This window comes from Drosophila arizonae, chromosome 4 (genome assembly GCF_054131065.1).
Source record: "Drosophila arizonae isolate 15081-1271.41 chromosome 4, UAZ_ARI_1.0, whole genome shotgun sequence".
Classification (NCBI taxonomy): domain Eukaryota; kingdom Metazoa; phylum Arthropoda; class Insecta; order Diptera; family Drosophilidae; genus Drosophila; species Drosophila arizonae.
Window position 1 is genome coordinate 14,877,154 of NC_142924.1, and position 24,793 is coordinate 14,901,946.

The 24,793-nt window shown below is 42.6% G+C and overlaps 2 protein-coding genes across 2 annotated transcripts; both read left to right on the plus strand.

Annotated features, from left to right (window-relative positions):
* The first annotated feature begins 702 nt into the window (after positions 1-702).
* On the plus strand, positions 703-24,565 carry gogo (thrombospondin-1 like protein golden goal). The gene is made up of 10 exons (XM_018007989.2): positions 703-1,207; positions 11,052-11,509; positions 12,860-14,182; positions 14,366-14,496; positions 17,744-17,974; positions 18,039-18,363; positions 18,422-18,589; positions 18,871-19,147; positions 19,216-19,666; positions 19,728-24,565. The coding sequence occupies exons 2-10, from the start codon at positions 11,338-11,340 to the stop codon at positions 20,610-20,612; spliced, it is 3,963 nt and encodes a 1,320-aa protein (XP_017863478.1). The 5' UTR covers positions 703-1,207; positions 11,052-11,337; the 3' UTR covers positions 20,613-24,565.
* LOC108614072 (cilia- and flagella-associated protein 157) lies at positions 15,563-17,643 on the plus strand. Its single transcript, XM_018007990.2, has one exon. The coding sequence runs from the start codon at positions 15,745-15,747 to the stop codon at positions 17,542-17,544; it is 1,800 nt and encodes a 599-aa protein (XP_017863479.1). The 5' UTR covers positions 15,563-15,744; the 3' UTR covers positions 17,545-17,643.
* Positions 24,566-24,793: the final 228 nt, after the last annotated feature.

Genomic DNA, 24,793 nt, shown 5'->3' on the forward strand with positions numbered 1-24,793 from the left:
TAAAAATAAAGCAAGCTTGAATTTTAAATTTTCAAAAATAAAACGCTTTTCATTATCGATAAAAAAAATCCGTTATTTGTAATCGCTGCTGCCAGCAAAATGCTATGCTGCAAAGGATCTTTTGCTAATGTCAGCTAAGCATATTCACATAAATTATATTATAGATTTCCCAATTGCCTTAACCACAGCTTACACTATATTCCCATTTAAATATTTACTTATTTATTTAAGCACATGACATTATAGTAGGTCCAGTTTGCTTTTGTGCAACGCAACAGAAGAGCAGCGCGCACAGCTCTGGCGAATGCTCAGTGTGCGCCACCCACCACCCAACGCCCAAGACCCACCCTCCCAGATCACGATTTTTGAATTACAACTCACAGCAGACGACGCGTCGTCGCAATGCTCGTGCAGATTGTTTGCAATCTAAGTCCAACCACCCAAACCACCCCTTTTGGCTGCCACCTTCGTAGCTGGTTAAACAACCACCTTCTGTTTTCACTCACTCTCACTCGGCTGCTCTCTGTCTCCATCTCGCTCACTCTCACTCCCCTCTCTCTCTCTCTCTCTGTCAATCGTCCAGGACCCGCTGAACGGAGCCATCGGCTGGCTCGTGCTTATGCTCGTGCTCGTGCTCGGCATTTCGTTCGTTTGCTGTGTTTGTGCTTTGGTTGTTAGATTCGAGTCGCGTGGCTGTCAGTTTGCATGCGTCTCCGTTCGTGGGTGAAAGTCCACAATAGTAAGTCGCTGCGATTTGTGGCACTCAGCACTCAGTACTCGTGCAACGTGTTGTTAGCAGCGTGCCGTATCCGTCGGTCTTTGTGAGTCACCCACAGCGCCGCTAGACGCTAGAAAAATGCCGGGAAATATTGTTGTTTATATATGCGCTGTCCAGTGTTATGGTCAAGCGCCACTTGAAAATTGTTTTGTGGGAATTTGTGCGATTTTGTGAAAATTGAGTTGCCCAAACGCCGCTGTGAAATGCCAAAGGCAAACAAAGGCTCTTCAGATTGTCATGGCGTCTTTTCGGAACCGTAGACAAGCAAACAATACAGACCGAATCCAAACACAAGTGCGTCTCTAAATTAAGCCCCCTTCAAATGGGCACTTTGGCTACATAATAGACCTTTGTGTGAGTGCGTGTGTGCGTTTATGTGTGTGTGTGCGGACTATCAGCTAGATTGCAGCATGGATGCTCTAAAAGCAGGTAAATAGTAACAGTAAAGCACCAACTTTACCGTATAACAACTGTCGCGCACGTTCCTCCTGCTGTTGTGATTGTTGTTGTTGTTTTGGTGGTGTCTTTAAAAATCGCCTGCATTTTGGGGTGTGTTTTTTAGCTGGGCCACAGGTATGGGATAATCAATTCCAGAAATTTTAATGGAGCTAACTTTCACTTGACGATTTGGTAACTTAGAAAGTTCTCTTTCTCTGTCCATCATCATACTGTAGCACAGATATCCCCAAATTTGTTTAGCACTTATCGAAATTGATACAGCTGATCAAAATCTCACGTCTAATTTAGCAGAAAATCGAAGCACACACAATACCGAGTCATGATATGGCATATCTCAAAACTAAACAGAGAAAGAACAGCACGAACAAAAGGAAAACCGGGCGAGTTCATTCGAGAAAGGAAAACTCCATTTTTGGTTTTGTTCTTTCCTTTCTTCGGCCGCCTGAATGCATTGAACTCCTGTCTGACCCTAGCTGGGGGTTGGCCAAATGTCTGCCCAAGTCCTGGGCGAGGAATACCGCATAATGCACACACATCGTGAGGTAGTCGAGTAATGAAAGGACAACACGCGATGGCCGGTAGGACGAGGGCACATAAGCATATGTAGTAAAGTCGAAGGATCTGTCCATATTAGATATTACTTTATTACACTTACGTTTCGTATGCAGCTCGACAATTTACTTAATAAGTTCTAATTGCACATAAAACTCGGCAAAACACTCATAAATTATTATTCCGTTCAACGTGTTGCGGGCTCTGTTAGGGCAGCCAAGCAGGAAAACTATTTAAAACAGCAACACATAAAACTTTTTAGTGGTTCGCAAATGAGAAACTATTAAAAAGTGCGGAAAATTCTTGCGTCGAGCTGCGGCCGCCACAGACCGTGGTACTTTAAAAAATGTATACCTTTTTGTGTTAACCACATTTAGAGGAAATGTGTTTATGGTTTAACCTATTCCTGTCATCCTGCACAGTTTGCATATTATAAATGGGTTTCCTTCAGCTCGACAGGACGAACAAAAAATGGTTCCATTTTATTTATACATGTGCAAAATTTGCTTTTAAGCTGCGGAGCTGCGTAGGAGATGCTTGTCGCTCTTTATGCTCGCTCACAAAGTGAAGAGGGTATATTAGGATGGATATGTTGAATACATTAAGTGGGGCAGTTGGAAATGAAGAATAACTTTACATTTTATAAGGCAATCGCTATTAATAATGATGGCTATACGATGTTGAATGTAATCTACGAGTATATATATTGATCTTCACTTACATATACTAATACATAACAGATGAAAATATTATAATATGCTCGTTTATTGAAATATATACTGCGTTAAAATTTAATATTAGGAACTTTTAAATAATAATTTCGAGGAACGCCTTGTGGGCAATTTTATCTAACATATTTATGGTTCTATTAATTGTCCCTCTATGAGGACGTTTCTAGTTGCTAAAGACTACATCTTTCACAGTTTTTTTACTATTTGTAATGGCTTACTATTTGCTTTTCTACATAGATCCATCAAACACGTATTTTGTATATATTCGCCTCTTGGGGTCGTAAAAAATCATAGATATAAATGCATTGTTTAATAAATCCAGTCTATGAATGAGTATCACGCTGTCGATTACTCCCTGTTGGCAATGGCTTCCTATTTGCTTTTAATTGTAGTAAAAGTTTGTAGTAATAAAGGAGAATGCATAAAAAAGAACACATAACTTTACTTATTATGCTATTTTGTTTTTTTTTTCTTTTTGCCCATTACCCTAGGTGTATAGTTACGTTATTTTTAATTTCAAATAAGCTGACAGTCCTTTCAATGTTCAGCAGGAGAACACTTTGAGTGAAAGCAAAACACAGCACAGCCAACTGCAAATTGGCGAGGAGTGCAAAGCTGTGCTGGATTTTTGTCTGACCTGCTAAACTGCTGGAAGCTAGAGGAGCTGAAAAGTTTGGCTTAACAAGGAGCATTGGATTAGTAATTTGTTAAGCCAACAATTTACATTGTCTCGCAGGGCTTCAGTTCATTTTCATTTTACAAAGAGCTGCAGCCCCGCTTCCTGACATGTGGGCTGCATACAAATGCTTCAAGTATCGCATAACAAGGTCCAAGTGTGAACGGGGGACGAACCTCTTAAAAGGCTTCAGAGAGTGCATTTAGCCTTTTGCATTTGCATTTTGCATTTTGCATTTTACATTTTTCATTTAATTGTAATTTTCAAGTTAAACTAAATTAAGCAACTTTTATAGAGGTATTTTCTTGGTACAATAATTTTCTCATTTAGCTGAAATAAGTTTTTACTTTTGCTCACTTTGCTTTGCTTTGCGAGAGAGAGAGAGGGAGAGCGAGAGGGGCAAGGGTGTGCGAGAGAGAGAGAGAGAGTCATTTCATTTTGCTTGATGGCGGTTTGCGTTTCCACTTGAAGAACTTGTTGTTGACTTAATTGCATAAGTTTTTAGTTTAGTCCCCTGACTTGAACTGAATGGAAATTTAAGCAATATGCTGAGAGCAATTCACATTCACATGACATCACGCAATGCAACTTGGTAAACCAAAATAAAAACGAAAAGTGTCTTTGGAATGCTGAAAGGCGTTCAAAAAGTATTTCTAAAGCGAAAGTAATTTACAGGATAATAGCCAAAGTATTTGCCTCCCTCTCCTTTCGCTGCTCTCCACTGTTTACCTATGCCGCGCACCTTATACAATTTGCATGTGTGTCATAAATTCGACAGCAATAAAATTCAATCACATATTTCATTACAAAATATACAGAAGGAAAAATTTAATTTACTTTTCGGTGCCAAGCGACGAAGCATGCATAAATCGTGCTCCTGCTCCTGCTCTTGCTCCAGCTCCTATTTCTCCTGCTGCTTCTGCTGCTGCTCTGTGCAGATGCTGAGCTCTTGTTGCTTGCTGGCTTCCTGGTTCACCTAAGTTTCAATCTCATTTGTCTGTCTTCCGGCTTGCTGCCACCCCCACCTGCCGCCCCTTATTTATGACTTGGCCAGAGCCCGCAGGCTGCGTGTCCTCAAAGTGTTGTCTTGATAAGGCGGCAGCTCCCTGTCTATGACGTGTCTGTCCGTTGTAAAACTGCGCGCACATTTCGTCGTGTATTCAAATTAGATTTATCCACAGCAAATTTTTATGGCCGAATAGCGTCAGGCTGCCCGCCTGATTACTTTTTCGGGCGCACTCTCATTACTTGTAAAAACAATATTAAAAATATTTTGTAATTTTATTCATGAGTTTCCGCAAAATTAAATGAAAACAAAGCGGCCTGACCACACAAACGTTTGCCTGTCCGAACAAATTAAGAGTTTGCATGCCATCTTCATTCACTTTAAGTTTACAAAAGTAAAATTATTTATTTAGTTTCTTTTTTTTTTTTATATATTTAAAGTATATAAAAATTGAAAGATATGTAACCATAGATTAATTATTAAAAAATTATAAATTAATACATTTCATGATATATAACCAGGCTGCAATACTGTAACATTTGACTTTCTTTACATTTTTATTTCTTATAAATATTCCAGCCAACCGAATGATTTCAAATTTTCATATAAGACAGCTAAATATCGTATTAACAAAATAAAATTAAGATCTTAAACATCCATAGAGTAGAAGCAAAGATACAGACCCTTAAATTTGCAACATTGAATTCGTGTTACAGCTTTGCTTGTCACTGTAGTATACAAAAATGTTTATATATATTATATAGACTATATATAATATATGTATAAACATTTTATAAATATTTATAGTCTATAGCACAACTACAAATCTGAAAAGCATAAACTAGAAAAATATACTTATATAAGAAGAAGAATAATAAGAATAATAATAAAATTTAATCAATTATCAATCGCAGACTCTACTTGGATTAGTTAAAAGACTTTGCTATAGAACTTCCCTCACTTTTAGGGTATTTGATACTCATTACTCTAAGGCTAAATAAAAATGTGCATAAATTTTACATAAATAACTTGCATTCATTAAAAGCCATATTAATTCCAGACATGTTTCGTTTATTATTATTTCTAAGCATCAAAATATTCCCTTCTCAAACTACGCAGATTTTCTACAATATATTGCGCAGTGAATTCAAAAGCTGCGAATTGAAGTGAGATTGAAAGAAATTTAAATTGGTTTTTTATGTTGCAATATATATATATGTACAAATATATACATATGGAATATATATATATATTCGTTTGCCTTAATGTAATATTTCGGTTTGTCTGTCAATGTTTCCAATTTAATGAAAATCAATGCTGTGGCGCCCAAAAGACGCCTTTAAAAATTGACTAGTCAGCGTGAAAGCAGAGTAGACATCTATAAGTATGTATGTCTGTATATATGTATGTATGTATATAGTCGCTTCGATGTCAATGGCTTCTAATGAAGTTGTGCTAATGCTGGAATAAATCTAAATAAATAAACATACATAAGTATGGCATGCTATGCTATGCTATGCTGCGCTATGTATTCGATATCGAGCATAACAATCACTTAGATGCTGGCACGCCCCCTTCCCCGTCTGCGGGCGAAGAGAGCAACCACCCATGGGGCTGCGGCGCTTGAAGGGATTCGGTTCGTAAGACAAATATGAATCCATGATGACATGATTGTTGTTGTTTCTCCCATCGGTTGCCTAAAGTAGTTTTTTTTTTTTTTTTGCTTTTGTGGTGCTGTGGTGCTGTGTGTGTTTACAAACTCTGATTTCGCTGCTGGCCTACTTATTTCACATAGTTTCATCCCCGCTAAACCGCAATTCCATGTTTTTCCAGCGCATTCCTTTTTTATACACTTCAAATATCGATTGGAGTGCGGCGAGAGAATGCCATGTAAATTGAATAAGAGCCAATAGCTTAGTGCTGAGTGATTTGCACCGAGTAATTTAATCAATCTGAAATGCTTTGTGCGTTGAGCTGTTAAAAGTTGAAATATCTAAACCACAGCCGACAGACACCCACAGGCGAACGGCATTCATTATGCATTGACAAGGACCTGGCTGCACTTCCCGAGAGCTGCAACAAGGATATCAGCAATTCCAGCTGAGCGTGCAGCTTGTTGAACTCCTGCACATGTGTGTGGGAAATAGAAAATGTTGTAGCATTCAAGTTTATGGTTCAGTCGCTTACGGCGACAGAGATCCATGAGAACGTCTTAGGAAGTCAGTGACATGGCTGATGGGGGTGCTGACAGATGTGGAAATTATAGAAAATAGTTTAATACTCTGTCTGGAATCAGACTAAGCCAAAGAGATATGGAAAGATTTCGTGATTAGCTGAATGAATATTCTATATATCTATACCATAAACTATGATGCATCTGGGGCAGTGAACTCTATATATTATTTAATAACTATCTTCCACTATATATTTACTACAGCTGCAAGTTTATCTTATAGCCGAAACAGCTTGCAGCTCCCTTCTATAAACTCTCTCTTTGGACGCCCCTGTGCACTTTGTTAGTTGTTGATTTGCCAACTTCTGCTGCTACTCAAATATTGAGTAGTTGAGCAGCAAACTCATAAAGCTTGAGCACAAAGGTAGCCCAAGGAGTTAACCCAGACCAGTTTGGAGTCGGGCCGAGTCGACTCGAGTCGAGTCGAGTCCCGTCTCGGAGTCCATTCAGCTTGCATGCAATTCTAGCATTTGCCTGCGGCTGTCTGGCCACACACACACACACACACACACACCTGAGCATAGAACGTGTACATAGCACATTGTAAATGCTCGCATTTGTTGCTTTTCTCTCTTTTCTCCATTTTCTTTTCATTTTTATTTTTATGCTTATTTATATATCCATATGGCAGGCAACCCTTTTGGTTGTCTGAGTTGCTTTAAATGGTCTCTCGCATGGACCTCGACGTGGGCGTCAGGTTCGCTTCCTCTTTTTTCTATTTTACCTGGCGCCGTGATATGGCGACAGCCATAAAGAGTAGAAAAAACATTGCTCAACTGTTGGACTAGTTGGCGGTAGGTTGGTGGCTTGTGTGGTGTTGGTGTTGGTGTTGGTGTGTGTCAGATGCATTTCCCAAAGCTATTTTAATATGCCTTCTGTTGACGTGAAACTCTTACTTAGTTTTGATAAGGGACCAGTGTGAATGTGTGTGTGTGTATGTGTGGGAGGATGTTGCTTTAACTAAGCTGCGGAAGTGCTTAGCTTTCTCGACAACCAGCCGCCCTTGTATTGCAGTTCATCTGCAACTCCTGTTCGCCACCTCCTGCCTCGTCCTTCAATGTCAATTGTCGCTGCCTCTCCTGGCAAGTTGGCTGCTGTTGTGGAAAATCCTGTAACGTAGCTAGTCTGCCACATAATTTGCCGATAATTTGTGCTGCACTCGGCTTCGCACTCGTTCGTATTCACGAGCGACGGCATGTCAAGACCATATGAAGCGCAACTTGAAAGCAACCGTAATTATAATGAATTGGTCTGGCACGGACACACGATATAAATAAATAAATATATATAAGAGAATGTGCACACGTGTGTGTGTGTGGACACGTTCGGGTTCATTGTCACGGCAACAGTTGATAATTTGATAGCGATGCAAGTGTCGATTCTGCTGCTCAATTAACAGTCGAGCACAGTCCATTATTCCCACTTAGTGGAGACAGCCACCCGTGCGTATACGTAATATCTTTCAAATGTCCAGCTGCTGCTGCTGTGTTGTGCTATTTATGGCTTGGGTCAAGTGCAGCTCTGTTTATCTACTCACAAATAAGCTCTCTTTTGACAGAAGCGGCGAGCGCTCGCTACTTGGCCTCGTTCATGCACCTGCAGCAAACACAAGTCTTATTTACAGTTGACTAAGGTAGTTGAAGGCGAACGCAGAACGGTCTACAATGGAATGACATACATATAAGAGGGGCAACATCTGTTGTATAATAAACCATGAGTTTGGCCGTTGCTTGAAACTTTCTTTTCTTATTTGTACATAAATACATATAGATCTAAGTATTTCTATTTAGGCATAGGTATGTCTCTCGTCGTTCTATGTATATTTACTTTTATGTATTTTCTTCTCACTCCCAAGTGAAGTGCAAAAAGCTGAATAGAAAACTAAATGTTCATTATTATTATTATTAATATTTTCATATTAATATTCGTCCATTATTAATATAATTACCATAAATTGTATCCATATTTATGCATTATTATTTTTTTAATATTACCATTGATAACTTTTTAATATTCATTATTATTATCCTAATATTATATTTTTTCATTTTTTTTTTTTTTCAATATTTGTATTTTATTTTAAATACTGAGCATTTTATTTAGTATTTTTCAACAATATTATTATAATTAATTTTACACTAATATTAATGTTATTTTTATTATTATTATTCTCACATTTATTTATTGCTAGAATTTAATGTAAATCATGAGAAATTCCTTAAACATGTTTACCAAAATACTGAAGCACAGCAATCTTTCTAATTTATTTTTTTAAACTTTAAGCTTAAGCACATTACTCAGATACATTCCATAAAAGAACCACAAGAGTAAATATATGGAGAGTTGCACTAAGGAAATCCCTTTTAGTGCTTCTGCTTGCGCTGCAGTGCTTCAATTAAGTTTATTTTGAGCACATAAACCACATTGATGACATAATAACATTGTATGGAATCCATTAAGGCTGTAAGCATTTTAAAATAATATTTGCACTTGGCGATGAAAATGAAAGGGGATATCGCATGCGGGCCAACAAATGGACTTTTCCAGCCAGCTCCTGCTACCATCCTTATCTACTGATTAGAGGTAAACAGAGCGTGTAAATGTTTGAATACGAATATTTGAAACGAGCATTTCCCTTTTCTATTCCACTGCTCTACTCGCTTCTCTCTTCTCGCCTCCCGCTTCGCTTTTTTATTTTGTCGCATGCGGTTGCTTTTTGCGCCGCATTTCAGCACTCGGAAAAATTCTACCCTCGCACACACACACACACACACATGCAGAAAGGGTCTGTAAAATGTGCATAACATTGAGAAAGCGAGGCACAAAGTATAATCAAGTAAGGCTAAGGGGCGGAAACGCCATTCACATGCCACACGCCAACTGGTCATGCAGCGGGGCATTGACATTTTGCCTATCAAACTGCCCTCGCTGACAACAACAACAGCAGCAGCAGCAGCAACAACAACAACGTGTAACTTGGCAATTTTGCAATCGCATTGGCTTTGATTTTCCACGCTGCGACAATTCTGGATCTCTGCACCGGTCAGAATTAGGATGCAGATACACATCCTACAGCCATGGGCGGTCCATGGTCTGGCCGGGCCTGGCCTGGCCTGGCCTCACAGTGCAGTTAATAGTTTAGAAACGGGCGGGCAGCAGAACCCCATGTCGCACATTAAAGTCAGATTTACGGCTCGAACTCCTGGTTCTGGTCTTGCTCCCTGCTCCCTGCTCCCAGGTCCTGCCCCTGTGTTTCATCAATATTTATGATGATGGCGTTGCGGGGCGGGTGCCAGAGAGAGATTTGCAGATTGGGTAGTGTAAAATGTGCAATTGATTGTAAATTTACGACTCTCACTTGATCGTTACGCATGCAGCTCCCATCCACACACGCACACTGGTACCAAATCCATGTAGGCCAACATTAGTTGATTTTAATTGAAATCGATGGCGTAGACTGCAGCTTTGATATATAAAGTAAATTATTTTACTATTTTTAGTTGAGTGCCTTAAAGAGTTTATTATTTATTTAAAGAAAATTGAATTACATTTCCACAACCTGCACAGTGTAACGATGCCGATGTAATTTGATTATAATTGTTAAGCGGCATGAGCTTTGGTTTTTAATTGAATATTTTCAGTGTTTTGCTCTTTATTTTATTTTATAAATATTTTATTTATTAAATATACAATTTTTCAACATATTTATTTGCTTTTCATTTATTCCAGATTTTATTTGATATATTTTTGCATGTAAATAACACTTATCTCACAAATATTTTTACTGAATTATTGAAGCTTCCGTTTCGATAAAAAATATTGATTATATTTTTCGTAGTATTTTTTCTGGCAGTTTTTCAATTCGGTTTCGGCATGAATTGAAGCCCTATATGTTTGGCTGTGTTGAAATTCTTTAAATATTTGGAAATTCGTTGCCGCTTTCATTGGGCTTCAAGAGCTACCCTAAATTATCATCCCCCTCATTGTTATGGACTGCATTAGCACCCTGTAGCACGTGCGCCTGATTGGACCTACTCGGTTCAGTTTGGCCGGCCAGCGCGACCCAAATTAGACCAGCTGGGAGATGACTGTTGCCTAAACAGATACATCGAACGGCTGGCCAAATGAACATACACACGCGAGTGTAATTAATGACCGGGCAGAGCTCAATGACAGCCGATTTCACTAATAACATATGAACCATTAGGCTTTAAAGGTTTTGCGAGCCGGCCAACCTGGCCGCATGTGGGATATGGCAATTGATTGCGGTTGTTAGGCTCCGCTGAGCTTTGCGGCACATGGAGGTAGACAGAGGCAAATATTACCCATAAATAAATAGCGAACAATAGCGCAGAGAGCATGCCATAAAAATAAATTGAAAATACAAATAAAATACAATCTTCATTTCCTTTCACTCTATTTTTTGGGCTCATTCTTACAATTGAATTAAGACAGTAAAAAAGCAAAAGAAAAACTCACTCCCTTTCCCTCTCTCTCTCTCTCTCTATCTCTCTAATCTGATCAGAGCTTGCAGCAATTACTGCACGCTTGTCTCGCCCATTGTTTGGCCTTTGGTTTAACGTCAATATTTTCTTCTTATTTTCGTTTATTTTCAGAAAAATGCTAAGCCCAATACCGTTGGCATTATGTTCTAATGGAAAATCTCTAATCGGCCAGAAGCCCAACAGCAACAGCAACAACAACACGCGCTACAATAAATTACAGCGTTGAGCGTACCCTGCCACGCCCACTGGCTGGGTGGGGTGCATGGTAAGGCGCTCAACGGAGCCCCACGTAGCACAACAATAACACTAACGTTAACGGCTCAATTCGTCATACACCCAGCACGCCATCTATTGGCAAGTAGCAGAAGCACCACCCAAGTCGTTCTCGTCGGCGACAATGGCTCGCAGGAAGCGCACAAGAAGGAAAATGCCAACGAATCGAAAGCGGAAGAAGACAGTTGGCATGTCAGCTGCAGCAGCATCATCAGCATCAGCATCTGGCCACGAATCAGTAGTCAAGTGGAAGATTATGATATCATCAATAATATTTCTGCTATTCTGCTGCACAAGTGAGTGACAGACAAGTCGAGGCGAGTCGAGTCGAGCTCGCGCCATGGCAATCCAAATGGATGTCTGAATCTTTAATTTCCCTGTGTGTATAAGTGTGTGTGTGTGTGTGTGTGTAAGTGTGTGAGTGTGTGCTTTTGTTACTTGCGTTTTCTTTTGCTTAGCCATTTCTCTGCATTCAGCCTACATCTATCATAGCAATTTGTTCTAGCTCTTAGCTCTTAGCTGTTAGCTCTCTCTTTTGTTCTCAACTAAATTATGAGTCGGAGTTATCAACTCAACTGGGAATGGGACGCAGCGAAAGTGCTTTTCCTGCTCCTTATCTAAGCTTGATTTATGCAATTGTTAGACTTAATGCTCTCTACAACTACTTTTTGTTTGTAGTTAGTTAAATATTGTTGAGAGTGTCAATAGCAGGCAGAGCGAAGCAGAGATAAAGAGAGAGTGGGAAGGCGAGAGCTTCAGTATTCCCTGCGGTGTTTGGTTAATGGCAGGCAAACTTTAGCCAAAAATGAGTTAACTTGATAAATGTACTTCAGCTTCGAATATCAGGCTTGATGCTGTCTCTCATTAGAGTTATTTCTGCTACTATTTTAACTATAGAAATAGCTGTCAGAGTTACAGTTAAGTAATCAGAGTAGCGCATGAAATTCGCAAATTCTCTCTCTCCTTATAAGCAACTGTCAAAGCGAAGTTCATTCAATTAACTCGGCTGCATATCTTTATTGCATCTATCGCACTCTCTTTTCGAGTAAATGAATTTTCTCTTATCTGTAGATTGAAGCTGGGAGTGAATTCTGCAGGAGTCGCAGCAGCAGCAGCTATAACACAGTTTATCTTATATACATATATATGTGTATATAATCCTATATTTGATATATGTATGTATATATGTTTTTTCTCCGAAAAGATGTCACCAAATAGAAATCAATAAATATTTGCTAGCTGTTGTTCGCTTCCATTTGTTTAGCCTGTCACACTCACCTATTGAGAATCTTGACTTCGACAAAGCAGGCGAAATAATGCTGAATGCGGGGTTTCTGCTGGCAGAGTGGCAGCAGGTTATAAAAGAGATTTCGCCTATGCCAACTGGGGAGCACTTAAAGGGAACAGCAAAAAAAAGAAGAGGCGTCAAAAGGGGCTTGGGCGGGGGTGTGGATTTTACTCCTGCTGGCAGACAATAAGAAATAAATTACAAAGACTTGTGCATAATTCTTAACTCATTCTCCCTCTCTCTCTCTCTCTCTCTCTCTGTTTCTCCCTCTCCCTTTATCTATCTATCTCTGTATGCTTTGCATGTGGTGATTAATTTGTTTCGTTTGTGGCACGACTTGGCTGGGATTCAACAAAAGGTCACGTGCTGGCGGTGCGCAGGGGTCGCCTGATGTCCCCGAGCACATTCACTGCACTCAGCGGCGACCTGCATGTGCAGATCCAGTTCAGCGGCGACGAGGAGCAGCAACAGCAGCCGCAGCAGCAGCCCGGACAAAGGACCAATATAACACAGCTTCAGCCTCAATATCAAAACAATATAACAGACGGCAGTGTTGACGCCCACTTAAACACTGACAGCAGCACAGGATTGGGCGTGGGCGTGAGCCAGAGAGGGGCGGAGGGCATGGTGAACACCATAATGAGCACTTTAGTCATTAGCAAAATCGTTAATGATGCTGCCCCAGCTGAGGGGGAGATTGGCAGCGAGACGACCAGCTCCAGCCAATTGGTGCTGCAGCGCCGGCGCAAGGAGATTGTGCAAAATATTCCAGTCTTTCCGGATCCCAGGCAGAACATCACCCAGGTGACAGTGCCGTGCCAGACGTTTGCGCGCGGCGGTGGCCTGTACGAGATGCAGGTGGTCAGAAATCTGAAGACGACGGTCAATCGCAGTGATCCGACTCCATTGACGACGACAACTCTGATGCCGGCGCAGGATGAGCGGCTGCTGCAAACGCTGGACGTGCGATGGCCCAGTGCCGAGATGCTGGTCAGCCCCGTGACGTTGCGCACCTACCCCAAGGCACCTGTCCAGGTCACGCTGCGCTTTCCGGAGGTCAACTGCGAGCGGGCGCTGCATGGAGCGGAGCCCTCGCTGCCAGAGTTCTGGCTGGAGCTGGTCTACTGTGGCAAGGAGCGCACCTGCTCCTACGACATGGCCAATGTCTCCAAGTCGAGCGTCCTCTTTGCGGAGCAGGTGCACGGCTTTCCCAAGCTGAAGAAGGTGCAGCTGGGCTGCGAGCTGTTCGGCCTGGCCGGCAACTATGCCGTCCAGCTGCGTCCCATGGTGCCGGCATTGAATGTGCCCACCACACGGCGTATGCTCAGCGTGGACTGGAGCGATGAGTTCGTCTTCAATGTCTACGCGCGCAGCATCTTTCCCTGCGATCCACATACGGGAGTGGGCGTCCTCTACGAGTATCCCGGCTGCATCCTGGAGCAGGGCGATCGAGTGCGTCTCTATGCCAAGCTGCGCGCAGATGTGGCCTCGCTCAAGCCGCCCACCTCGCTGCACTACGTCGCCGAGCAGCGGGTCGTCAAGAGCCAGCACTCACTGTACTTCAGCTGCGAGCTGTTCTCGGAGAAGTACGTGGAGTACTGCTTCGTCTATGTCAGCCAGGCCATCTCCGGCGCCGTTGCGGATGTGCGCATGGACTGTGTGCCCACGCTACCTGTCAGCGGTAAGTCAAGCGCTCCCGGTGCTGCCCCATCAAACGGCGTTGCCAGACAGCGCAAGCATGAGCTCCTCCGCCATGGCACATGGAACAAATTGCATTTAAGCTGCTTGAAGCTCGCTCGTTTGCTCGCTTTCGTTTAGCTCTTTGCAGCTTCACTAATCACTAATCTGCTTAACTATTCCACAGAATCCGACACGGGTGGCTGGGGCGCCTGGAGTGAGTGGACGCCGTGCTCCACCAACTGCCTGGGCGGCACTCGCAATCGCTATCGATTCTGTGACTCGCCGCCGCCGCGCTACGGCGCCAAGTTCTGCGAGGTATGTACTCAACTTTGGCTTAGATAAACTTTATGCCATCTATTAAACAGTTACTCCAAAACTTTGCTCCGCTTTTTGGGCGGCCGCTTTAACTGCAACTAAAACTAAACGTGTCGAACTTTCGCTGGCAAACTTTTGCTTTTTAACTCGGTCTATAAATTCGTGTAGACACCAACTTCGGCTCAGAGACAATTTGCAGTCGAGGCTCATGATTCAGTTCATTGCTGCTTCTGCATGCTGAATCACAGCATATCTACAAACTAGGCGCAGACACGTTTACATATAGAGAGATCCCTATCTCAGGGAAGCAGGAGGGGTAGAAGGGATTGCCTCTCCTGCTGGCAAACATGTTCTTGTTCTTGTTCTTGTTCCCTGCTCCTGCTGCTGCTTCTGCTCCTGCTCTTGTTGTTATTGTCCCGACTGTCTGGGCAGAGTGTTACAATATTGCGACACTTGCTCCAGATTGCGTTGGCAAATTTACAACGTTGCCAACGGGCAGCGGAAAGCAGAAAGCGGAAAAACACTTCCCGCTCTCAGTTTTTGCCAGAGAGACGGGCACTGCTCTTGGAACTATGCCATCGTCAAATGTGTATTTAAGCATATACATGAATGTATTCAACACGGGTCACAGCGCCAACAGTTTCTGCAGATTCCGCAAGTGAAGCGCCAGAAAAATGCTGCAAGGAAATCGAATTTTCTGGCTTTCACTAAGGCTAAGCACTCAGTTTTCTCGGTTTTCTCAGTTTTCTCGGTTTTCTGCCTTTTTTAATACACTTATGGGAGTTGCCATTAAATATGCAGGCAGCTGACAAAGCAGTGGCTTTGTTTCATTGTTGTTACACGCATTACCCAGACAGGACGAGTCAGACAACGGGAATTGTTACACCTGTATTTGAAAAGAAAGCGGAAATACTTTCACTTCTTTTAATTTTCATCATTGTTCAGAACAATTGACGCAAGCTATAATAAAAGATTGTTGACTTGGATTTGTGATTTTAAATAGTCCTTCATTTTGCCGATTGTCCTGGCAACGCAAAGCTTTCACAGTTCCTTGGCCTGGCTCGGGAAGCTTTTTGTTTTTCGCCTTGACAACTGTTTGGCTTCATATGTTGTTTAGAGGAATTTGTGGAATTCAGAGAATGTAGTGCTCGAATCGAATACAGTCAGTAAATACATCATTTATTGTTGATAAACACAAAATTCTTACTCAACTGAACGGGGAACACAGTCTGAAGAGAAACCGTCAAGATGCCGCCGAAACCAAGGAAGTCCTCGAAGGGCAAAGGCTCGGAGATCAACAAGATGACTCAGGTGGATCGCACTTTCTATGAGCTGCAGATCACGGACTTGAACCAGAAGCTATCGCGTCTGCGTTCCCATTTGGCCAACATGGATGAGTCCAACATCATCCTGCAGACAAAGCTGCAGGACATCGACACGGACCGCACTGATGTCGCTGCCCACCTGGAGCGCACCTTGGCGGAGCGGAATAATACGATAACAGAGCTGGAGGAGCGCCTGGTGGAGATATCGAAGGTACGCAACGAGGAGAAGCAGGTGGCCCAGGAGAAGATCGCCGACCTGGAGGGCAAATATAAGGCGATGCACGACCAGCTGACCTCGGAGATAAAGCTCCTCAATGGCAAGCTGAACTCGCTGGATGAGTTTCGCATACAGCGCGATATCCTGCTCGCCAAGTTCGATGATCAGGAAATTGAGATACGAGAGAAAGAGAAACTGCACAAGGAGGCGCTCTACAATATGGAGCAGGCCGCTGTCGTGGAGAAGGATGCGCTGAAGAAGGAGGTGGAAGCCAAGTTGCTGCAGGTCTCCGAGGATTTTACGCGCTCCAGCGAGATTCGCAATGCCGGCTACACGCGCCGACTCATCAGAGAGAACATCGCTCTGCAGAAGGAGATCGACATGCTGGTGATGTCGCAGATCAAGCTGCAGCAAATGTACAACAACCAGAAGGAGAAGCACAAGGAGATCATGGTGCAGTACAGCGCCCTGGATCAGATCAAGAACGAGCTGGTGCGCAACTCCATAAATAAGATCAAGATCATCGAGAGCCTGACCACCAACTATGAGAAGCTCAAGTGCAAGTACGTGGAGGCGCTGCAGTATCGCAGAGCCTACGAGGAGCAGCAGGAGGCGGATCAGCTGATCGATGCGCGGAACAAAGATGCTGCTGGCAAAATCAAGTCCCTCTGCAGGCGCATCGAGAACCAGACGCTGGAGAAGCGTCAGCTGGAGGCAATCCATGACCAGCATGAGAGCGAAATATTACGCTTGCGCGGCATCATACAGGAGATCAAGGTCACCGTGCGCGATGCCATCGTCAGCCAGCAATGCATTAAGCTATTCCCCCAGAGACTTGAGGAGGCCAACGTCGAGCCACAAGAAGTCATCGATGACGTGCGCGAGGAAGCGATCAACATGAATAAAATGGCACGCAGCGACCTCCTCTCCACACTGATGAACATCGTCAGCTCCCACTCGGCTGAGCTGCCACGCACGCCCTCTCTGGAGACCATCAGCACTGTGACCTCATCCCTGTACACGCCGGGCAAAATGGGCTTCATGCCGCACAAGCCGCGGCCCGCAGTCTGTGATCTCTTCCAGACGGAAGTGCTGGACCAACTGCCGGACCTGCAGGTGAAACTGCCAGAGTGTCTGCTGAAGGGCCAGGTTCAGGCGAAGCCCACTGAAAAGGTTGATGATCATGTCTCCATATATGATGTCGAATTCGGCACCACACTGTATGTGTCCTCATCCCGTGAAGAGGACGTCATAGAGGTGGAAGAGGAGCCGCTCGAAGAGCCCGAGGGCTCCAGCAGCACCGTCTCTGTGAAGAAGGCCAGCAGCGAGGGCAGCGTCGCAGCACCAGCCACTGCCCCGTTGGCCAAGCCCGTAGTTGAGGACGTCGTCAAGGCGGAGTCCACCAAGTCGATGCAAAGCTTATCCACCGCTGGCCTGACTGAGCTAACTGGCGAGGATGAGAATGTCGACGAGGAGGATGAGTACGAGATCAACTTGTTCTACTAAAACACAATCAGTCAGTTATAAAAATGTTGTGTATATTCTTGTGAATGTTTTGTTTCGGCATAAGGACTAAATAAAGGCTGTTCAAACTGAAAATATAAATCGAATAAATATAATGTAAATAATAATAACAATTTAAATCTAATAAATAAAGCAAACCCAGGTCTCGATTTTTCTAACCCTTCCACGTCTTTAATTTCAGGGCCCATCTGTGCAAACGGAGAAGTGCAATAAGAGCATTGCGGACACTTGGGATTGCATCTATGAGACTAGTGGCAGCATTCTGACCAAGTCGAATGTCACCGAGGTTCATCAGGAGATTGGTCCCGGCTGCCGCTGTGGCTGCATTGTGCACCTGGGCTCATCCAAGCCAAAGCGAATTATTGCTGGAGCCACGCAAAGCTGTCCTGGCCGCTCCTTCTGGCTAATTCAGGTAAGCGAAAGGATAACAAAGCTTTTACCTTTAATCCCCTCTTTAATCACACTTCCATCCGCAGGTTGACGGCGAGGAAACCATTTCCATGCAACTCAGTTTTTTGAGGCTGCCCTGCTCCGCGCAGTATATAAAGGTGCGCGATGGGCCGTCGCTGTCATCCACTTTGTTGGTGGAGCTCAATGGAGATGGTGCCACAGCGGGCGGCATCCGGCGTCCCTCTGCTGACGACGCCAATCATGTTGGCATTCCGTTAGCTGTTGAGTCGAGCGGAGCACAGCTGCTGGTGGAATTATTTTCGGGCGACGTGGCAGCGAACGGAACATCAATTGGGGGCTACGATGCTGCATCATGTACCGGAGGTTTCATGGCCAACGTCAAGCCTTTAGGTAGGTTAACTAACCCTCTTTAAAGTGCGCTTTAATGAATATTGTTTCTTTTATGCAGTGGGCAGAAGTGGTAGTAATGTCACCACAGTTCTGGCCGCCACACGCCTGTCGGCCAAAGGGCGCACGAATTCGCAGAAAAAATCACTGGCCAAGATGCGCTTCACTCTGGTCCATCTCAGCGCCATGGTATTTGCTACTATTATAATCATAATAAGCGCGCTTTTAGGTAAGTTAACTGACAAGTCTGAGTTTTATTAGGAAAATTCTGCCCAAAAGCAGCAGTTCGTTTAACAGCTAAGAGAAATTCGAGTTTAAATTTGGCGCCAATTACGCACATTTGCTATGCGCAACAAAAGTTTTATACCAGGGCTGCATAACAAACTTTTTACGAGTTACAAAAAAAAGACGAAAGAGTGCGCACGTGACGTCACAAAGTCAGTGTCAATCGGAAATGCATCAGCTTGTTGCATTATTTGCTGTATAGTCAACTATCATTTATTTCAACAGGTGCTCAATATGTAGTGCGGTATCGAAAATATCATTTGGCTGTGGCACGTCGGCAGGATGAAGGTTCACACCTGCACACGCCACGAGCATCGTTAAGCTCGCTACATGACCCGCCATCACGTGCCATTTCAACGACCACCCTTCTATCCGAGGTGATTTATCTTGTGAAATTGCGGCCCAAACATCAACTGCGGCACTCCATATTGCGTGAAAGCGCTGACGTCGAGAACGTGACCCATGAAACCGAGTTCAAAGAGGACGAGCAAATGGTGAAGAGGTAAGCTTTGCCCTATGAACAATGTATGTATATGATTGAAACTCATACAAACGATTCCAATTTTGTAGCGAGGAAGTGCCGGCAACATTTGGTAGCACTGCTTCCTTGATGACTTTGCGCAATGAACACGCCTCGTTAACGTCCTTGTCGCCGGCGACCGACAGTCGCAGTCCAGTTGGCTCACCGTTATCTGGCGATCCGGAACTGCAGCTGCAACGCCTGGATGGAGTGGAGAAATGCACCACAACGCACACCGGTGGAGAGCCTTTGAGCTGCAAGGACAGTGCCAAGGACTCGGAGTCCATCATATCGTCAGGCATGAGTTCCTTGTGCAATAGTCCACCTCTGAACAGCCACAGGCTCAGCAAGTACTCCGATCGCTATGACGCAGTGACATTGAAGCTGCTCAGCTCCCGCCTGGACGAGAGTCTGCGTGATGCTGCCTCTTTGAACTCGAATTCCGGCTCGCTGTGCCTGGGTCGCATGGGATCACGCAGTGTTAGCGCCTCCCTAACCAATGTAAGTGATGCAGTTCTCTGTGATTAATTCGATTTTAATAGCATCGTATATTCCCTTGCAGGGCTGCTACTCTCCGGCAGCGAGTGTGGTCAGCACGGCCACCATACGCACAACTAGCAATCCGAAAGAGTCCAAGGAGAAGCAGAACCGCAAGAAGCTCTTGGCGCGACCTGGATCTGAGTTCTCCCTTGGCAATCAAGAGGAGCTTGAGATGGACTACTATGATTACAATGTAATCAATGCGGGTGCTGCACCCGGCTCCTACCTAGGCATGGATCCAGCCTACTGCATTTGGATACCACCGTTTGAGGAGACGCCTGAGCGAGAGGATGAGGATAAGACACCCGAACCTACGTCAATTCCCGATGAAACGAATCCAACTTTTGATGAAATACAAATGCCCAAATACGGTCACTACCTATGTCCAGGTAGTAAGTCTACGACGACGGACAACACGCCCAGCTCAGAGGAACGATCCTTGCCCAGCAGCCAACATCAGTCCAAGGCCACATCACCCAACGAGACGACCCAGAGGGGCACGCCAACCAAGCAGCCAACTCCATATATGTCTCGCAAGCAGCGCCGCCAAGCTAGACAGCAATTCCGGCTGAATGCAGCAAACTCTGGCAATGAATCTGACTCTGGAACACTGCGGCCCAGACAAATCGACAAACCAGAAGCTGAAATTGCTCCAGTGCATCAGAGCATAAGCAAGGCGGAGACCCACATGGACTCTGACCAGTCAATGACCGGTTCATACGTGGAAAAGGAGACGCTTGTGGAGAAGTCGTCCCGTGACCTGCAGGAGTACCTACACCTGGATGACATCCAATTCGCCGATGAAAGCGGCAGTGATTACGAGGCAGCCCATCTGAAGAATAAGGCCGCATCCAAAACCCTACTGGAGAATGCAAATAGAACGAAGTCGAGAGAGGCTGCCGTATAAGGAGTGGCCGCTTAGCGTGTACATAGATCTGGCGAGAACCCTTAAGATAGTATATGTTACGGGTAGATACATATATCAGCAGTACGAGCATAAGACCACCAATAGGTTAGTTGGAAGTGTTGACTTAAAGATAATAGACTTAGGCAGTGTAGCAAACGACTTCAATTATTATATAGGTTCGAGTACAGCTCAATAGATGATCATCATAAATTATGCACTCAAAGATTCTCACTAATTGATATATTATATATACATGTATATAAGGAATTTATAATGCTAGTCACTTGGATTAAGTTAAAGCGTCGAGCCATTGACTATTTTGATATTTTTATTTATAATTAGAAACTTTTAATTGCGGCCTTTTTGTGATTACATTGTTTACCTATCAAAATCTAGTCAAAATTATTTATATATATATAGCCCATAGAGGTCTTGCTGATTTACCTTAACTTGTCTCGACTGTACTTAGTTTGTAGCTTATAGAAATCAAAAACAATATACGAAACTACATACACTAAATTTTTATTTACCGAATAAACGAATTTCACGAAATCCGTCTAAATACTGTACAAACATCGCTTGAGCTGTGCAGCTAGTATCTGGGTGTACGGTAGACAGACGGAACAATTTGACAACACGGAGCGATATCATCTGTGCATTGAAATTTCAATTTGGTTTCATGTGTGGCTTCATCAACTGGCTTGAACCGTTGCATGTTCCTCAGGTAGAGCTTTAGCTGTTGACGTTTCATTTGGCGCTTCAGCTTGGCTATGAACGGATCGTCGCCTCTGTTTCGATATAATCTATTGCAAATGCAACAGCAAGATTTGATCTGATGAACTTGGGCATCTGACCGCACTTTCTTCACCTTTCTTCGTTTGACGGCACCTTTTCCTTTAGGGACTGGCTTCACTTCTGGTGGTGTCTCTGGATCTTTTGAGTATATCATATCATATGGGTAATAGAGAAACGGTGCAGTGGGGGAATCAACGTCCACAACTGTTAATTTTTCGGAGTGAGTTTCCTCGACCTTTTGGCTTTCGATATTTTGTGTAAACTCAGAGTGAATAGACTCGTATGATTTCTTTCTAGCCTTTTGCTTTATTTCTTCCAAGCTTGAGGCTTTTTCCGTTGCTGAGAAGGGCTTTACAAATTTGATCACCGGTGGCTGGGACTGAAATTCTTGTTGAAGTATGTTGGGTCTTTGCATCAATTTGAAAGCCAAAAGATGGTCAGGCTCATAATAATAATGTCTTCTATGAGTTATTCCTATTTTAGGTAAACCTGGAAAATGGAAATCCTGGCCAAAGTTCTGGTGGCCCTCAACTGAATATGAGACCAAAGAACCTTTTTCTCCTTTTGAATAAGTATTACTCATGGCCGGTGAAGGAGATTTTCCTGTATGTAACCACCAGTTCTTCATATGAGCGTCGATCGCTTGTGTGCTGGAATGTCTCAGCTCAGTAGTGCTTGTTTTGCTTTCGATTACTCTCAGTTTACTAGATTTTGAACTAGTTCTTTTTATTTTGTTGTCTGACAATGAATTGGTTGAAGTATCAATTGAGGACCTTTTCTTTTTGGCGAACGCATTAAAATAGCCGAGTTCCCTATATCTATTTAGATTAGATCTCTCTTTATCAATGTTGGGAAGACTATCTTCCCCATCAATTTTCCGCTCTCCAGTACCAATAATATTTACAACTTTTGTATCTTCGACAACTTGTAACCCTCCAGTGATAATTTTTAACTTTTTTTTCTTTTGTGAAAATGCTTCAATCATTTCGGTACTTGATGTCTGACCCGTTGCTAAATTTGCCTCCTTCGATGTGTCTTCACTAAACATCGGTGAAAGCTCCCCAGATGGTAATTTTTTGACGAAACTCTTTTTGTGATATGTTTGTTTTTTTAGAATATATTCATTCGCGCGCTCATAGTCTTCTAGGATATCAAGACTGTCATTGCTGAACATTCTCTTCCAGTCTCTTTTCTGTTCTCTTTTTCTCTTGTTTTCAAGAGTCTGTTGCTTGCTACTAGGTCTATATTTCTTAAAAGGACGATCATTGTTCCTAAAAAATGCATCAGACTGATAGATGGACTGATCCCAGTCTATTGTGTCCAGCGTACTTCCGACATCAACCAATACCATACTGTTGCTTGACGATTTCTCAGAGCGCATTTTCTTAGCTCTATCAGTACTTTTCCTAAACATTACATTCAGAAATTTCTTTTTCACAATCTTTTTTTGCGGAAGTTCTGTGGTCTCCTCAATGTCCGGATTATTGGTATCGCTTTTCGGTTTCTTAGGTAAGTGACGGATCTTCTTAACTTTTGAATTTGAAAATTTCTGTTTTTCATCTTTTCTTTGTATCTGTAAATCAATGCTCTCTTTGCTATTATCTCTTGTCTTTTTCTTAGGTAAATGATGGATCTTCTTATGTTTTACATCACTAATTTTTTGTTTGCCATCCTTTCTGTGCATCTTTGAATCAATGACCTCTCTCTTACTATCCCTCTCTTTTTGGATCATCTTCAAATTTAGATTCCCAACTTTTTTCTTTTTCGCTTTTTTTGCTTCCAGCATTTTTGTCTTTACTTTAATATCCTTTACTTTGATATCTCTTTTCCTTTTCTTAGATACATACGAAATGCCAGTGAAATTTACATCAGCCATCAGCTTTTTCACTCCTTTTGTTTCCGGACGTTTCTTCAGGTCTATGCCCTGCACTATCTGGCCCCTTTCCCTTTTCTTAGGTACTTTATACAGCTTCCTATCAGGTAGACTCTTTATCGGTTCTTTTGTTTCAGGAATTTTTCGTTTTAATTCCAATTTCTTTTTTTTGATATCTCTGTTAAGTTGCTTATATATATTATATATATTCAGAATATCATCACCAATCCCCTTTTTCCGTTCCTTTGCTAGAGGAATTTTTTTCCTTACGCCAATGCCCCTTATCATATCAGTCCTTTTTCTTCTCTCAGGTACAGAATAAATTTTCCTTACTTGCCTCTTCAGAATTTTTCTGTTTCCACCAATAGCCTCTTTCACTTCATCCTTATTTTGCCTCTTTCCTTTTCTCTTTCTCGCTGCATCAATATTTTTATTCAATACACTTATTTTCTTGTTCTTATGTAAAGGATGTTTCGTTCTCTGCTCAGTGTGAATAGTCTTTTTACTGATTTCTAATAAATTTTTATTCCGATCTATTAAAGGTTTTCTCATACGATTTTTCTTCGTTGGCTTAGCTCTGATCTTATGCACATTCTTGGGTTCCAGACTTTTAGACATGATATCAATGGATTTCCTCAACCACTTGATGGAGGACAATGAAATTGTATTGTTTTTAGTTTCGTGTCTCTTAGGTTGAACTGGAGTTTTGTAATACTGAACGATATTCAATCGAGGCACATTGATTGGTTTTCTCTGCAAATTATCTGATTCTTTGTATAGAAACTTGTTTGAATGGGTTGTTGGACCAAACGGAAAGGCGTGGCTGCTGGCTTCACTTGATACTTTCTTCTTTTTAGGCTTGCTCACAGTAACACACGAGAATCTGTCATCGGTCATTTTACCCAAGGCTTTGCAGTTATACAGTATGTTAAAAAAATTTCCTTTGTTACATTCATTCTCCGAAATTGTTTCCTTGAACCAGTTGTCCAAGTCGATGGCGGAGTACAGCAATGGCACCTTCGGATACAAGTCCAGTGGCTGATAAGCTTGGTTATTATTGGCTCCATGTCTCTGGGCTGTTGGCCAAGCGAGTGACCTGCTATCAGTTCTCTCGATCTTGGTCAATAGCCCCGCGACTGTTTTGAGCTTCTGATTTCCATTTGAATTTTCGGAGGACATCGCTATTCGATATTCGCAATAACTACCATAGAAGACGAACCTAACTGATTTAGGGGATTTTTTCTCTTTTTATACATTGTTTGCTAAATAAAAATGTAGAAAAGTATGCCAGTTTTTTTTTTTTTATGATTTTCTATTCTCATTTACGAAAAGAGCTATTTTAATACTGTGCAACTTCTGTAGAAAATTGCAAGCATTACAGCTTATAGATGCTTTAAATTATTATGTTACGTAGAGTGAATCTTACTTTAATCATGTGACATTCTAAAACGAATAAAAAAGAATATAAATATAATATCAATTATTATAATAGATATGAAAGCTGATCTCACAC

Coding starts and splice junctions, on each gene's coding strand:
- LOC108614072 (XM_018007990.2), top strand. CDS start 15,745: ATGCCGCCGAAACCAAGGAAGTCCTCGAAGGGCAAAGGCTCGGAGATC.
- gogo (XM_018007989.2), top strand. CDS start 11,338: ATGGCTCGCAGGAAGCGCACAAGAAGGAAAATGCCAACGAATCGAAAG. Junction 19,148..19,215: donor GACGAGCAAATGGTGAAGAG/GTAAGCTTTGCC, acceptor CCAATTTTGTAG/CGAGGAAGTGCCGGCAACAT. Junction 19,667..19,727: donor TTAGCGCCTCCCTAACCAAT/GTAAGTGATGCA, acceptor ATTCCCTTGCAG/GGCTGCTACTCTCCGGCAGC.